This window comes from Caloenas nicobarica, chromosome 25 (genome assembly GCF_036013445.1).
Source record: "Caloenas nicobarica isolate bCalNic1 chromosome 25, bCalNic1.hap1, whole genome shotgun sequence".
In the NCBI taxonomy this organism is placed as follows: domain Eukaryota; kingdom Metazoa; phylum Chordata; class Aves; order Columbiformes; family Columbidae; genus Caloenas; species Caloenas nicobarica.
This window is the reverse complement of record NC_088269.1, coordinates 4,682,754-4,699,406: the sequence shown is the minus strand read 5'-3', so window position 1 is coordinate 4,699,406 and position 16,653 is coordinate 4,682,754. Positions and strand designations below refer to the sequence as shown.

Here is a 16,653-nt window from a genome sequence, read left to right as displayed (position 1 = left end):
GCTGGGGCTTGCGTGGAGGATGCGCGGCGGGAGCAGACTTGCTCCGGCCCAGCCCGGCCGGTCCCGATGGCCCCGGGATGGATCCAGTCCCAAATATCCCTGGGATGTACAGCCCTGCGCACCCGCAGAGCCAGCGGGAAGGAGACCTGTCCCCCGTGCTCGTGGTCCCTGCGCCCGGCTGCTCCCTTCCCTCTCCTTGGGCACGGAGAGGTGCAAAATAGGTTGTTTTTCGTGAGGGCGCTGGTGATTATTAATAATAACTCAGCTCCTTCGTGCTCCAGTTTCCTCAGCACTTTGGCAGGGTGCCACCGGGGCCCAGTGATTTAGTGCAAGTTAATTATTCCTGGCGTTTCATCACCTCTTGTTTTTGATGTCTGTGTCTCTGTCAGTGCCTCACCTTCGTGACTAAGAGAGCCGGGGAAACAAACTGGTGAAAAAGGGAGAGAAAGGGGGAAAAACCCCAAGCCGGAGGGTGTCGGAGCTGCTGCTCGGTGGCCAGGCAGGCGGGGAGGCTCGGGATGGTGGCCCATGGGGCTGCTCAGTGTGTCCCCACCATGGCGTGGAGACACATGCATGGGCACACATGCATCGGGAGCCTGACCGGGAGGTGCAGGGGTCTCTCACCCCAAAACCACCCATCATTTCAAGTCTCGGCTGTTGCCCCCAGCAGCAGAACGAGCAGCATCCCGTGTCTGCTGCTTGTCAAAGGGAGAGGACAGCACGGGACCTGACCTGCTCCTCCAACACCTCCGCAGGGAGCCAGCGGCTGCCCCTGCCCCGGGAAGTGTTGGATTTGCTGGATTTGGCTCATGAGCACCTGGACGAGCAAACGGGGGTGGCCAGATGGAGACCGGTAATAGGATTCGGTGGCTTCTGCTCCTCTGTCCCCACCACGGAGGAGCCACGAGCGGAGCCGGCACCAGCTCCCGGGATGGTGCAATGCACCCAGGGGACACCAGGGACACGCGGGGGGACATGGCGGGGATGCTGCCCCACGGAAGGAGGGCTCAGGGATGGCAGTGTGGGGAGCATCCTGCGGGCACGGGGCTGGGGGGGGATGAGAGCACTGTCCCCGATCTGCTGGATTTCCCTGAGCAGATCAAGCCAGGGGCAGGCAGGGTGAGGCGGCCGCCGTCATCTGCCAGACGTTTAACCCGGGACAGCAGGATGCAGCGGCGGAAAATGGAAAGAGTCTCTTTGAATGGTTAAAGAGGCACTTTGGGTGCAATAAGGGTGTCAGAGCTGGGTGTCCCACCCGCTCCCCCATCCTTCGTCCCCCTGTGCTGGTGTCACTGAGGGCTGTGACAACCAGTGACAGCTGCTTCTGAGCATTCACAAAGCGAGCACCGCAGCAAACCAGCCGGGCTTTGCACCAGGTAAAGCCACTGTGCGAAGCTAAACTCCGTTTTAAATAGCAATACTTCCTTTTCCGATAGTATTTCCCATCCATTCATTTCCCAGCATGTTAGAAAAGTGGGTGGGTGTCAGTAACCACATTTTATAGGTGCAGAAGTGCTTAGTTCAGCACGTTCCGTCACTAAACTGGTGTCAGTGCCGGGATTAAAGCACTTTCCCGTGCTGGCAGGTGCCTGGTGCCATCCCCAGCCCTGCGGTATCGCTGTGCCCGTGTCCCAGTGGGAATGTCCCTAATCCTGGCGAGGTGCTGCCATGAACGTCCAGAGCTCCCCGGCCCCATCCCACTGAGCGCTCTGCAGCTCGTCAGGCTGAGGTGCTTCCCTGTTCAGCCAAGTACAGCAGCTCCACATTTCCAAAGGGAGCAGCAGCCCAGGGCCCAGCAGCCGGGAGAATTTGGCTGCAGATCCCTCTCTGCTTGGGAAGGAACCTGTGGGATGCAGGATGGGATACAGGGCCAGGATGTGGAGCTGGGATGCAGGGTTGGGATGCAGGGATGGGCTACAGGGATGGGATGCAAGGATGGGATGCAAGGATGGGATGCAGGGATGAGATACAGGGATGGGATGCAAGGATGGGATGCAAGGATGGGATGCAGGATTGAGATGCTGGGATGGGATTCAGGAATGGGATTCAAGGTTGGGATGCAGGGATGGGATTCAGAAATGGGATGCTGGGTTGGGATGCAGGGATGGGATGGAGGGTTGGTATACGGGTCTGGGATATAGCACAGAGATGCAGGATTGAGATATAGGGTTGGAATACAGGGATGGGATGCAGGATTGAGATATAGGGTTGGAATACAGGGATGGGATGCAGGATTGAGATACCGGGTTGGGATGTAGTGCTGGGACGTGCCACTGAGATGTAGCACTGGGATGCAGGGTTGGGATGCAGGGATGGGATGTAATACTGGGATGCAGGGTAAGGATGTAGCACGGGGATGCAGGGATGGGATACTGAGTTGGGATGCAGGGTTGAGATGTAGCGCTGGGATGTAAGGACTGGGATGTAGCAGTGGGATGCAGGGATGGGATGTAGCACTGGGATGCAGGGATGGGATACTGGGTTGGGATGCAGGGTTGGGATGTAGCACTGGGATGTAAGGACCTGGATGTAGCACTGGGATGCAGGGATGAGATGTAGCACTGGGATGTAAGGACCTGGATGTAGCACTGGGATGCAGGGAAGGGATACAGGCTGGGATGCAGAGGCTGGGATGCTCACACTTTGGGGGCAGCAGGGCACTCAGCGGGTGCCCGGCCAGAGCAGAGGATGCTCCACATGCTAGCTGGGGTCTAGCAGCCCCTCGCCCGCAGAGCCGGGGCAGAGGAGACCCACGGGGCCAGGCTGGCTCAGCATCCCCGGGAGGGCACCCAGCAGCAGGGAAACCCAGGCTGCACTCCAGGCCACGCCAAACTCTGCGCAATGCCAGCAAACCGGGGAGCGGGCGACGAGAAAGCCAGGAATTCATTAAAGGGGGAGGGAAAAAAAAAAGAAAAAAAAAAAGAGAAAAAAGTATTTCCAGTATTTCCCTCTGTGTCTTTGGCCTGGTGCAGCCCTTCTGCTCACTGCTCTGTTTATACATGATAGACAACTAATTAACATCCAAGCCTCTTGAAAGGTCTTTTCAGAGGTAATGTACTGACAGAGGATGTCAGTAAGGAGCAGTGATTTGTCTAAGCAGTGATCACATTGTTTCAGACTGAATGAGGTGAATATTAAACTGCTTTAAATGCACTCTTCATAAAGCACTAATTACATACTCCCGGGGGAGTACGGGCAAGGAATACTAAACAGCAGAAAAGTCAACAGAGTGCTTTTTATAGTATGTTGCTGGGTTCTGTGTTTTTCTGTCTTTCTCTTGTGCGCTCTCTCTCGCGCTCACTCTCTCTCTCTCTTTTACAGTAAAATCACAGCACGCTGAAGAATACACATTTATAGCACAATGGTTCACATCTAATTATATGGCAATCATTAGTTTTAACCTGGGTGTATTATATTTTCTTTGATATATTGTGCCCCCCAGCATCTCTTCGCATAGAAGACTTCCAATGGCATTTTCTCCCCTCCCTTGAAAAAATGTGCTTTTTTCCATCATTAGCATTTACTTATATTTTTTTTTTCCCTAAACAAAAATTTTAAATTGGCAGGAATAAAAGGGGCAAGGAGGGGAGGAGGAGAAATCCGTTTAATCAAAATAAGAATCTGTTCCCTCCCTCCTGGAACTGTGCACTTTATTATTACCAAGGTAACTCCACTGGGTTTTTAAAGAGAAAAGGAAATACAGAATGGGCCATTAATGAATTCCTGCAGATCCTGGTCTGGCTCAGCCCGACACCCTCATGGGGTGAACAAGCCCTCCATGCATTATTTATTTTTGTAATAGCACAATTTAGGGGGCGGAGGGAGATCGAAGTAACCATAAACCAAATCCTCCCTGCACAGAAAACCTCCAGATCCTCTTATCCAATAAGAGGAAAAAAAAAAAAAAAGAAAAAAAGCAGCGTGTGGCAGGGCCCAGTGTCCTCGAGGAACCTGCTGCGTCCTCCTGGGCTGCAAAGTGACAGTGCCAGGAGACGGTGGGGACAGGGACAATGTGGACAGTGGCCCTTTGGGCACTGCTGATGTCCCCTCAAATGCACAGAGTATGGCCAATCCATAATGTAGGGCTATACACATGGGGGCTGGCTCACATGCATAGGATCCAGCTCAAATACACAAGGTCTGGCTCAAACGCGTAGGGCAGGATTCATACGCATAGGGTACAATTCGAATGCTTAGGCTTTGGCTTTGAGGTACAGCTCAAACACACAAAGTACGGCTCAAAGTATGGCTCAAATGCATAGGGTACCGTTCAAACACATAGTGTCGGGCTCAAATGCATAGGGTATGGCTCAAATGCATAAGGTACGGTTCAAGCACATAGTATCGGGCTCAAATGCATAGGGTATGGCTCAAATGCATAGAGTACGGTTCAGCACATAGTGTCGGGCTCAAATGCATAGGGTATGGCTCAAATGCACAAGGTATGGCTCATACACACAGGGTTTGGCTCAAATGCACTGGGTCCAGGTCCAAAGCACAAGGTATGGCTCAAACACAGAGAGTATGCACAAGGCAGGATTCATAAAGAAGGATTACGGCTCAAATGCATAAGGTCTGGCTTAAATGTGTAGGGTAGGATTCATAGAATAGAATCATAGAATCATTTTGGTTGGAAAAGCTCCTCAAGCCACTGGAGTCCAACCGTTGCTCCAGCCCTGGCACTGCCCCATGTCCTGAGAACCTCATGTCCGTGTGTCCAACCCCTCCAGGGATGGTGACTCCAGCACTGCCCTGGGCAGCCTGTTCCAATGCCCCACAGCCCTTTGGGGAAGAAATTCTCCCAAATTTCCAACCTCAACCTCTCCTGGCGCAACTTGAGGCCGTTTCCTCTGCTCCTGGCGCTTGTTCCTGGGGAGCAGAGCCCGACCCCCCCTGGCTCCAAGCTCCTTTCAGGCAGTTCAGAGATCAGAAGGTCTCCCCTCAGCTCCTGTTCTCCAGCTGAACCCCCAGCTCCCTCAGCCGCTCCCATCACACTTGTGCTCCAGCCCCTCACCAGCTCCGTTCCCTTCTCTCAACTCGCTCCAGGGCTTTACTGTAACATCCCGTCCCCGGGATCAGTTGTCCCTTCGTGGGGCACAAGGTCCCCACAAGCCCAGAACTGGCCGGGACCAGGCGCTCCCGTCCTTCGAGATGCAAACTTCCTTGGAAAGGGAGAGTCACGCAGCCTTTAGATTTTTTTTTTGTTGTTTTTCCTTTAAAGAACATGAAAGAATCTGATAATTACTTCTATCTACCACCCAACTGTACTAATTACCAACCTATTTCTTCACAGTATGACAGACACAGGCTCTCCAAAACACATAGAGATAAATTAGCACTAATTGGTTTTCCTCTGGCTGTTTGAATTAGTATTTAAAGCTCCAATTACAAAGCAGAATAATTACTATTAATGTCCTGTCGCAGTACAAAAGGCAGATATCTCGCGAACGAGTCCAGGTGTATTATTACACTGATTACGGAATATTTAACCTGGCTCATTAAGACAAAGACACATGGAAACTTTAAAAAAAAAGAACAAGAAAGGGGAAAAATCCCACAGATGGTGGCAGGTCCCTGCAGGGGATGGAGAGGGGTCTTTGAAACCTGGGATGAGAGAGGTACGAGGAGAAGGAGCGAGGGACAAAGAGCAAAAAAGGGAAAGACGGAGAATGAGAAAAGAGCAATTCTGTCAGAAAGCAAAGGAGATATTGGGGGAACGAGGGGGAATGCAAACGCTGCCCTTGCTGGCACAAAAGCGCATGGTGCTGCTGTCTCCTCTGCAACCGAGGGTCATGACCTGCTGCCCTCCTCCTCCTCCTCCTCATCCATGGGCACTGGAGGCTCCACATCCCTGGGGAAGAGTCCATTCGCTGGGGGCTGAGCCTGGCTGCCCCCTCCCCCTCCCCCAGCATGCCTAAGGATGCTCCAGATCCAGCTCCCTGCCCAGGGATAATCTGGATCCTGTTCTGCATCCCGGGATGCTCCAGATCCAGCTCCCCACTCTGGGATGCTCCAGATCCAGCCCTGCATCCCAAGATGCTCCATATCCATCCTCCTGCCCTGGGATGCTCCAGATCCAGCCCTGCATCCCGGGATGCTCCATATCCATCCTCCTGCCCTGGGATGCTCCAGATCCAGCCCTGCATCCCGGGATGCTCCATATCCATTCTCCTGCCCTGGGATGCTCCAGATCCAGCCCTGCATCCCGGGATGCTCCATCTCCAGCTCCCTGCCCTGGGATGCTCCAGATCCAGCCCTGCATCCCGGGATGCTCCATCTCCAGCTCCCTGCCCTGGGATGCTCCAGATCCAGCCCTGCATCCCGGGATGCTCCATCTCCAGCTCCCTGCCCTGGGATGCTCTGGATCCAGCTCCCTGCCCCGGGACGAAAAGGGCTCTTGCAGAGCCCTGGGCAGAGGTGGGAAGGAGCAGGGACAGGGCAGGCAGAAGCATTAACACCAACTTTGGGACTTTGGGATGTCCCCTTCCTCATCCCGTGTCAGCCGTCCCAATGTTGGGCAACGCTTCACGTGGCGTTTCATCACCCATCGAGGTGAGGTGTGGGCAGACGAACCAGCAGTGCCCTCTGCTGCTCTTGGTCCCCTGCCACCAACCTGGGACCACGGCAGGGTCCCCATTGTCCCCAGCGGGGACAACGAGCTGCACCGGCAGCTCTGGCAAGGATTGTGCCCCCGCGGTGCTGCAGATGATGGCACTGGGCACCTCCTCGGGAACTAGAGACAATGGGACACATCTGCCCTTCCACAGCATCCCTGTCCACAGGAGGGGACCCCGGGCAGTGGGGGGCAGCAGCATCATCCCAGTGCCGGGGGGGCCCGTGGGTGTGCGGCGCAGAGGGGAGGACGGGGAGGGATTTCTTTTTAAGAGCGAAGGTGGGTGGCGTGCGGGGATGCCAGCTGGCGATGGGCTATATTTCTACTGACAAGGCTTTACCCTGTAGGTGTGAGGAATTCCAATTAAATATTCAGCCTATTTGTCTGTGTGTGGGAGAGGGTTTGCTGTGCAGGAGGAAAGCCTCACATTCAGCTCCGTAGCGAACCATTAAGAGAGAAATTAGCTCAGTTCATCAAGGGAAAGCCAGCGGAGGGTTTTCCTCGCTCTCCTACCTTGTTCCAGCCCTTGTTCAAAACCAGTAGGGAATAAAACCATTGCATTTTGCAGGGGAGAGGCAAACCGGCTGCCTGTGCCTGCCCAGAGAGGCAGAAGAGGATCCCGGCTTGGGAAAAACCTTTTTTTCCCCCAATTCTAGGGGGATGCAATCCCAGTTCAGCCCACCCCACCGCTGGCCGAGCGAGATCGATGCCTCGGGAGCGGGGTCGGAGGGGGCACAGGCACCGCAAATTTAATTGCTGTCGCATTTACCGACCACCTTCTTTCCGAGTCATTTGCAATGTGCTAATTAATCGGCGGCAACCAAAAGCCCTCGAGATGATCTTTATAAGCCCCGTGAGAGTTGTTGCTTTATCGATGATGAAGCCGGGCGCCAGCGGACGGGATCGATGGGGCTTCAACGATCGTCTGTGCCCACGCCGGGATATTTGGGGTCATGCTCGAGGCAGCAATGGGTTGCAAAGCCCATGGCTGCACCCATGGCACTAGTTCGGGTGAAAAAAATGGTATTTTGGTACCAGGGATGCTCCTTCATGCACCACCAGAGCGAGGGAGGGTGGAGCGAGATGGGGCTGGGGATTTGGGAGAGAACCATGTTTCCAAAAAGAAAAAAAAAAAGTCGCCATAGAGCTGCTCTTGGCATTTTCTGGAACTTGACGTGTTTTTGCCTTTTTGAGATAACTTTCCGTCTCAGAATGCCCAAATTTTAAATAGAACCCAAAGCGACAAGAATAAAATTAAAAAAAAAAAAAAAAGATGACTTTTTCATGAAACCACAAACGATATCCTGTTTCCCTCCTGCACGGCGTCTCTGTTTTAGGGAAAATAAGTTGTTTCGGATGGGAATGAAGCTGTAATTTCCCTCTCCTGAGTGAATCCAGCCTCAGACGATGGGCAGCATCGGGGTTCAGGGCCCCGTACCCTCTCACCACAATTTAAAGCCTCTGAAAATCGAGCCCAAGCATCTCTGGGAGGAAGATGAAGCTGGAGGTGATGGGTGATGGGGTGGTACCCAGCGGGGGGACACGGGCATCCCCATCTACGGGGGTCCCGATGCTGCATCGTTCCCTGGCTGACCAAACCAGACTGTGGTGTGTGGCCTCACAGGGACGAGAAACCAGCTTTAATGGGCTTAAAATCCTCACTATAAATTTCAGACTGGCAAATTAATCCTTTGGTCAAACGCCAGCCCTAACCCAGCCGCGGGGGCTGGCGTGGGGACAGTCCTCTGGCCCCAGGGACATGTTCACTGGTGACTTTCCTCAAGTATCTGAGATGGATTCATAAGTAATCAGGGAGCAAAAGCCACGGTCGGATCCCGAGGGATCACGCTGAGCTCTCCTGTCCCATCCCCATGCACGGGATGTAGAGATGAGCTTTCCTATCCCTTCCCATACATGGGATGCAGGAGCCTTTTGGGGGTTTTTTAGCCACTACCAAACCTCTTTTGGCTTTGCCATCAGTTTTCCAGGGCAGAAAACACCTTTTTGGGGCTGAGCATCCCCATTGAGAAGCAGAACCCCCCAGCATCCGCAGGGTTGGGATTGCTACCTATATATATATATATATGGATTTTTTTTCCTTTTCTTTTAAAACCAGAAGCCAGCAACTCCATAGCAACCTGCAGCTCCCAGGGTCTGACTCCGAAGCGCTTTGATCGCGCTTGTCACTTCGTTTAAGGCTACACCCCGGTAGGTGTGAGGAACTCCAATTAAGCATTCGGCTGCCTCGCCTGTGTGGGGGGACAGGCGCTGCCGTGGAGGAGGGAAACCTCGGCACCCGCGCCGTGACTAATCGCTCAGACACCGCTTGTCTGTGGCACCCGGGGAGGGCAGGGAGAGGGTTTTCCTCCGCCGTGCAGCTGCCTCTGCAATTCCCTTTTCGGGAGATAGATCGCAGCTCCCCGCCGGGCTCGGGGGCTCCCAGGCGGAAGAGCTGGAAAGATCCCAAAGCATCTTCCCGGCACGGAGATGCCGCTGCGGATCTCGCTGCCGCGGTTCTGGGTCTTTGCTGCTTCGCTGGGGCTGCGTTTACAGAGGGAAAACTGATTTCTGAGTTTTTAAGGTGCGTGTTTGCACCTCCCTTGCCAAGGAGGAGCGGTTGGTGCTTCCACCGTACACACATCTTTATGCCCCTTTGGATGAGCATCCCTGACTTTGGCCAAACATCATGAAATTTGGATGTCCAAACCCAAAGGGAGTATCCGGCCCTTGGCTGAGCTCCCCCGGGGTGCAGAGCAGAGGATCCCACCTGGACCCTGAGCCCAGCCAGAGGATTTGCCGAACTGGCCACCACCAAGAGCATCACTGGGAGCCCCACTGCGAAGTTTGCAGCATCATTTCCCCGCGTCCTCCCTTTTCCTGTGGAATCAGCAGCTCCACAAGCCAGCTGAGCACACTGCGGGGCACAGCATCCCCAGAGCGCCCCAAAACCTCCCCCGTGCCTGCAGCAAGGACATTTTCCTGCTGAAACATCAGCTCCCTGCGGGACCGGGACCGAGGGTGATGCGGAGGTGAGGGATGCAGGTGCCCATCCCTGCTCCGGGGATGGTGTCCCCCCCTCCAGCGGTGCCACCGAGGTCTGTTTAAACACCTGCATGAGCAAGGGCAGGGGGCGAGGAGCAGCCCAGCCGCCGCGGCTTCGCCCCCGCTCCCCGGGGAGGCGAGAAGGGGGCCGGCGGCCGCCCCCCGCCACCGCCGTGGGCAGCAGCAGGATGTGCTGTCCCTCCCCTGCACTTCCCAGCGAGCGCTTTACATAACTTCTGCTGCTTAGTCACAGCTTCGGCTCCTTTTTTTTTTTTTTTCTTTCCCTCTTTTTTTTTTTTTTTTTTTTTTTTTTTGGAGCGATTTTCTCAGCCGCATCAGAGCGCGAGTCATTTCGGCAAGGGAAGTCCCTTCCTTTCTTCCGTTCCCTTGGTAACTGCACAAATTTGCCTTTCAAATGATTCATGACCGGGGTGCTGTAGGAGTTTCCCTCCTCCAACACAAATCGCTCCCACACAGCCACACATGCCCGATTAATCATTGATTAGCATCTCTTCCGCAAGGTAGAGCCGGCGAGTGCGCGGTCCCACCGCTTCTCCTCCGGCCATCGCCACCGGGGTCCCCGGATGCTCGCGGGGGGACACGGACAGGAGTTTGTAAGAAATCCCATTCCCCGGACGTATATTTCACAGACTATATACAAAATATCTGATGCCGATGAGTACTAATCACTCCCGGTGACGAAATCAGAGCTCGGCTCTGGCTGATGATGATGGGTAAACTTGCCCCAAACTCCCAGTTGCATCAGCACCACTTTATTCTTGACCTAATTTTCATTTTCCCCTCCCGACCACCTTAAACCGAACAAGCAGCAAGCAGAACCGGAGAGGAACCAGCATGTCACAGGGCCGGCCAGCGGGACAGAGCCCAGCAGTAGAAAAAAGCCAAAAAAGTCCTTTTTGGACCCATGGTGAGCGAGATGCAACAAGGCAGAGCATCAGCGTCACCATGTGCATCCACACACCGATACCTGCACCGCGGCTCGGGATGCAGGTTGGGATGGAGCTGGTGAGCGCCTGGATGCTGGGAGCATCTCAGCTGGAAAATAAAATTATTCTGCAAAACATCTCCGTACCATTTTGGTATGTTTTATCTGATTTATTCTCTCCTCGTTAAGAGGAGCTAATTAACAAACCATCGTTTAAATAAACAGCAGCGAGAGTGTTTGTAACCTCCGCTTTATTGAATTGTGACAAATTATTAGCCTCTGCATGTTAAATGAAATAAAAGCATCGAGGGAAAAAACCTTAATTCCCATCTGCATAATGACAATACCTGCTGTGGAGACGAAGGCAGAGGGACCGATTCACGGGGCAAGTGCAACAAACCAAGTGTATTGCACATAAAAACATCGCAAATAATCCCGAAAACAGACGAGTTTGCGGATGATGAGTGATACAGCACCACGGTTTCACCCTAAATTCATCCCTATGCAACAGCAGGGCCTGAGCAAAGCCAAGAGCATCCACGGGACAGGGCTGGGCTGAGCAGAAAAAACCGCAAGCAGCTCGTTGTCAGAAGCCCCAGCTTACAAGAGCCTCTTTGTAGCCGTCATAATCATCTCGCTCATCACGGATCCTTGGCAATATAATGATAATAATCATATAATGCACGTCTGTGCAGAGCCTGTCATCCCCAGCACAGCCCCGAGCGCTTTGCTTGGCACCGCGTGTGCAGACGGGGAAGATGCTGCATTGCTGGGGGGTGACCTGGGTTGGGAAGTAGACATATTGGGGTACCTGGCGATTGCCCCCTCTCCCCTTGGCCCCAAAATGGGGTGCAGCAAGCAAAGGCGCACTCGGTTCCCATGACAAAAGCCCGTCCTCGATGCACCAGCTGGGTTATGGGGTGGCTGCTCCCCAAAACACAGCAGAGCTGCTGCACATCCCTCCATGAGCTCTCAGCTGCGTCCCAGGGGAAATTGCTCAGTGGCAGCTTCTCAGGGGGTTTGCACATGTAATTACCTGGGAGCATTAATTACAAGGTAGGCGAGAATAAGCCCAAGCAGCAGCGACGCGACAGCCAAGCAGTAGCTTGTGTGGGGCGAGGAAGCCAGAGTTTGCAAGTTTAACACTTGCACATGGGGGGTTTGCAAACCGAATTTCCCCCAGGACAGAACATGGGAAGGGACGGAGCAACCCCAGACGGACGGAGCAACCCAGGACGGACGGACCACGGCAGCAAAGGGCAGTGCAAGGATGGGCTGGGCAGTGTAAGGATGGGTTAGCACAGGCTGCAAGGAGGTGCAGCACTGTGGCCAAGCTGGGGACGCAATGGCCTGGTAGAAACACGCGCTTATGCAAAAAGACGTACTTATGCAAACACACACAATGGTGCAAACTCATCCTTGTGCAAAGACAGATGTTTGTGCAAACGGCAGTTTTTCCTGCAGCAGAAAGTTGCTGCTCTGATATTGTTCGAGCGACGCAGGCCCTAGGGCGGCATTGTGCAGTACATTCACTGCTCCTAGTGCTGCTGGCTAAAAACTGTGTTTAAAGGTAATATAAACACTTTGTGCCTTAAAGTACATTTGATCTATAATTTCTATACATCGTTTCTGAACTTTTCTTTTAAAACAATCAGCCAAAAAGCCCTTTTCGTACGGTATTTGCAGAGAGCCTGACTGTAACAGCAATTAAACCCCATCTGTTTGCAGAGCGTGCAGAATAGTGAGTGACACTCGGCTTGGGGTACGGCTCACGGGAAACCTGTGCAACCCGAGTTGTTCAACCCAGCGCTGGGATGCAAAAGCGTCCCCGGCTTCGCCCAGCAGCGAGGAGCAGAAATCACAGCAGCCAGCAATTAACAGCCGCTCTCTATTATTTTTAATAAACGGCTCATGGCGTGTCAGCAGCCAAACATTTTGGATAAGCTCGACCCCCGGACCGTGGGCTGTATAAACAGAAAGTTTATGTCCCTTTGGGCTGGGGACAGGGACATTCACTGGGGCAGCGTGCGGGACCGTGGGTGGGCACCCAGCCAAGCCCCCAGCCTCTACTCGTGCCAAAATCCTGTAATTTTAAGGTTAATAAACCCTTGTTTGCTTAAGATAGCACCTGTTTCTATGGTGACATTGCAACCCGGAGCCTGTTTATCAGCCGGTGAGGAGAAACGCTCTGACAAACGCAACCGCAGGAGCAGGCACTGGTGGCACTGGGACAACTGGGATGCTGGGCTTCCCCAGCACCCAAACCCCCCCATCCCGCACCCACGGGTTCCCCATCCCGCTCTGCAAAGCCACACGAGCCAGCGCAGCCCTGGGGGGGCTGCACCCCAGCACACCCTCCGTGGGGAGAAAAGCCACTTATTGGGATGAGCGATGGGGTGGGGACGGCTCCTGTTCCCACACTTTTAACGCGTTTCCCCTTCCTGAGCCTGGACTGGTCTCCGACCGGCTCCGTGCCTCAGTTTCCCCAGTGCTGGGGTTGGCGGAGCGAGCGGAGCCATCCCGGGCTCCGGCATCGCCCACTGGGTCCCGCTCGGCTCCAGCCTGGCGCAGGATTTCTCCCGGCTGGCAGAACCCGTTTCCATAACGACTTTCTGTTACAAACATATTTTGATAAAAATAAAGTTAAAGCAGCGAGGCTTTGGTGGAGTACAAATTTGCTGCTCCCTCCCTCCCCCTTCCTCCTCCCCGAGGAGGGGGAATAAAGACAGAAAGCTTTCCATTTAGAAGGGCAGTATTTTCTCCCTTCTTTTTCTTTCCCCCGCTGAATACAAAATGTTTACTGGGTTTCTCTGTAAACTGGTTCCGACTCTGCCTGGTTACCTGATGCTCGACGGTATATACAGGATAATGTGATAAATTCATTTCCAATTCACTGCATTATCCTTTGAATATTTTAATGACTCATTGAATGGAGTGTAAAAAAAAAAAAAAAAGCTATTTCAAATGAACAATTATGCTGCATTAGAGTAAAGGCTGATTATATTTAAACACTGCTTGCATGGATAACGGGACATATCGACCTCCGCCTATAAGAGCTAATTTGGCTCTTATCTCTAAATAATTTTACACTGCAAATTACCATGAAAACCTAAAGGGCTTTAAAAACATTCATCAAAAGATATTATTCCACTTTGTAGCAACATTTTTATTTAAATTATTTTGAACGGGAGTGAAAGCATCTCCCGTGTTTGACAATCGGAGGAGCAGCGGAGCAGCGGCTGGTAAGGAGTGGGGATGGGATGCTCCATCCCCAAACCCACTTAGGGAAGCGAATTCTCAAGCCGAATCCCAAAACTTGGTGGCGTGCCAAGGTACTGCAGCACCTACAGTGGCATTTAGCGCTGCCGGAGCCGCTTCCCTCCAAAGATGGGGATGGCAAAGTGACGCTGGGGGATGCTGAGGGATGCTGGAGGGATGCTGAGGGATGCTGAGGGATGCTGAGGGATGCTGGAGGGATGCTGAGGGATGCTGAGGGATGCTGAGGGATGCTGAGGGATGCTGAGGGATGCTGGAGGGATGCTGAGAGATGCTGAGGGATGCTGAGGGATGCTGAGGGATGCTGAGGGATGCTGAGGGATGCTGAGGGATGCTGGAGGGATGCTGAGAGATGCTGAGGGATGCTGAGGGATGCTGAGGGATGCTGAGGGATGCTGGAGGGATGCTGGGGCGCGGAGGATTTTGCAGCCCCAAAACCATCACACCGACCACCTCGTCTCCCCCCCAAAAAAGGCACTTTGAGCCCCTCTCCGCACCACAGCAACAGAAGGTGTCGGGTAAAGCCTACACGGTTATTTTCGAGCCAGTGTGCAAATAAGCCTGTCAGCTGAAGCTGCTCGGAGCCAAGAGTTCCACGTACCCCCCGACGCGCTGCATTTCAACAAGGCGCCGTGTGCCGGAGCCCGCGGATCTGCCGGCTTCGCCCGAGCGATTTTGGGGGGTGATGCTTTGGGAATTTTCTGGTTGGGATCCCCCCAGAAACGGGGAGTGACCTCGGGACGGGGAAAGAGGGTTTTGTCCTGGTGGCCTGGGAGGATGATGCTGGGTTTGGTGGTGTCTTATAGCGTAGCGGAGATATATATGTATATATGTGTGTGAGAGATATATATACACCTATGACATATATATATCGTACATAATTATATGTATTTTATATATATCATATCGATATATGTATTTTATATATAACATATAATAGAATCAAAGAGTATTTCAAGTTGGAAGGGACCCATAAGGATCGTCAAGTCCTACTCCCTGCTCATATATACGTGTGTGTGTATATATATATATATATTTATCTCATTATGAGAAAGCTTCAGGAATAGTTGGAGTTGGGGTCAGCCCCATCCCTGGCAGAAACACAAAGTCCTTCTCCTTCCCAAAATCTGCTTTTTCCCCCTCCTGCCTGGCCCAGCAAGGAGTTTTCTGACCTTTTACACTGACCGCAAACACTCAAATGCCAGGGGACAAAAACCACCTTCCATTTGCCCCAGAGAACTGGTTTTAACCCCACATTTCCCTCCTTTGCTTAAATGATCTTATACTCGAAAAAGAAAAACGCAATAATTAGCAATAGCGAATGCCTCAGAAGGATCCGTGTACAGAAGGGAAAACAAGAGCTTGGGCTTCTTTGCGTTTAGTAAATATTAAAATTAATGAGAGACTTCCAGGACCCTGTTGTTAGAAATGCAGAAGGGTTTCTATGAAGGATTTAAAAAAAAAAATAAAGCCCTGTACACAAATCTCTGCAATTATTCTGAATGCTTTATGTTTTTCAGCCAATTATGAAATTCATGGAAAGTATTAATATCCAATTTTAATTTGCTCAATATTCCCATTAACAATAAAAAGTCTAATTAAGGTATCTGTACAAAAAGCCCTTAGCAGTAATTTCAGAGAATAATAGTGGAGAATGACGAGATATTTCTTGTTAAATGCATGCTGCAAATTAATTGATATCTTAATTAGACTTTAGTACTCAGATTATTAGCTAGATTGATTCAGGGCTGGAACACCTAATCTTTTAGAAGATAAAAGCAAGCAGGACGGGAATAAATTGATTTTCCAAACCCTTTCTGGAAGCAAACCAGAGCGATGCCCAGTCGGAGGGCAAGGGCTCATCCGTCTGTCCCGTCTGTCTGTCCCATGGCCACGGAGCTGGGAAGCACCAGGAATTCAGGCCAAACCCATTTTCCCCTGTTTGTTTCCCTGGGCTGGAAATGCTTTTCCCACCAAAAAAAAAAAAAAAAAAAAAAAGGGGAAAATTCGGCACTAAATTTCACCAAAACCACTTTTTTAATCGAATAAAAATGGTGTTTGAGACGACAGGTTGTCTCTGCAGAGAAAACTGGTGGTGGGGATTTTTCAAAGCGGGTTTTTTTCAGCATTTCCTTAGGGGGGAAAAAAAAAAAAAAGCAATATTTTTGGACCAGCTTCGCTCTATATAGCCGGAGAAATCACTCCCCTACCTACACGCCGAGCACCGTTTCCATTTCCCTCTCGCAAACACTAAAACCCTGGGGATCGCACTGAGATGCTGCTGTACCCAGGGGGATGCTCATCCCCCGGGAACCCCCTGAGGGGCCGGGACCCCAAACGCGGACCCGGCGGTGACCGGGGACACTCACTGGGATGTCGGCGACCAGCCAGTGCCTCCAGTACTGGTTCCAGGGCTTTTCTCTGCTGGGAGTGTCGGGGTCCGCCAGCACCAGCACGTACTTCTTGCTCTGCAAGAGAGGACAGCGCTGTGGGCACCGTCACCATGCGAGCATCCCTCCAGGACTTCCATCAGCCCCCAAAATTCATTTTTTCCCCACGTTTCCCGTGCACGCACGCTCCGACTGTTGCGTTCACGCACAGAAAATGCGCGCGACGAACGCGCGCTGGGGGAACGCGGCGACCGCAAACCCGCTCGGGACGATTTACTCCTCGTGGTCTAAATCTCTGCAAAGAGAGCGAGGAGCGGGGGTTTTCTGCTGCCTCCAAATAAAAGGGGCCAAAGAGAATTTTCCTCCTCTAACCGCGTCCTGCAGAT

General features: G+C 52.5%; 1 protein-coding gene across 1 annotated transcript in view; it reads right to left on the bottom strand.

Moving 5' to 3' along the window:
• Positions 1-16,653, bottom strand: part of PEBP4 (phosphatidylethanolamine binding protein 4) — a 61,645-nt gene that overhangs the window by 17,966 nt on the left and 27,026 nt on the right. The window contains exon 3 of the mRNA XM_065651824.1: positions 16,247-16,345. Within this exon, the coding sequence (XP_065507896.1) occupies positions 16,247-16,345 (99 nt within the window). The remainder of the gene's footprint in view (positions 1-16,246; positions 16,346-16,653) is intronic.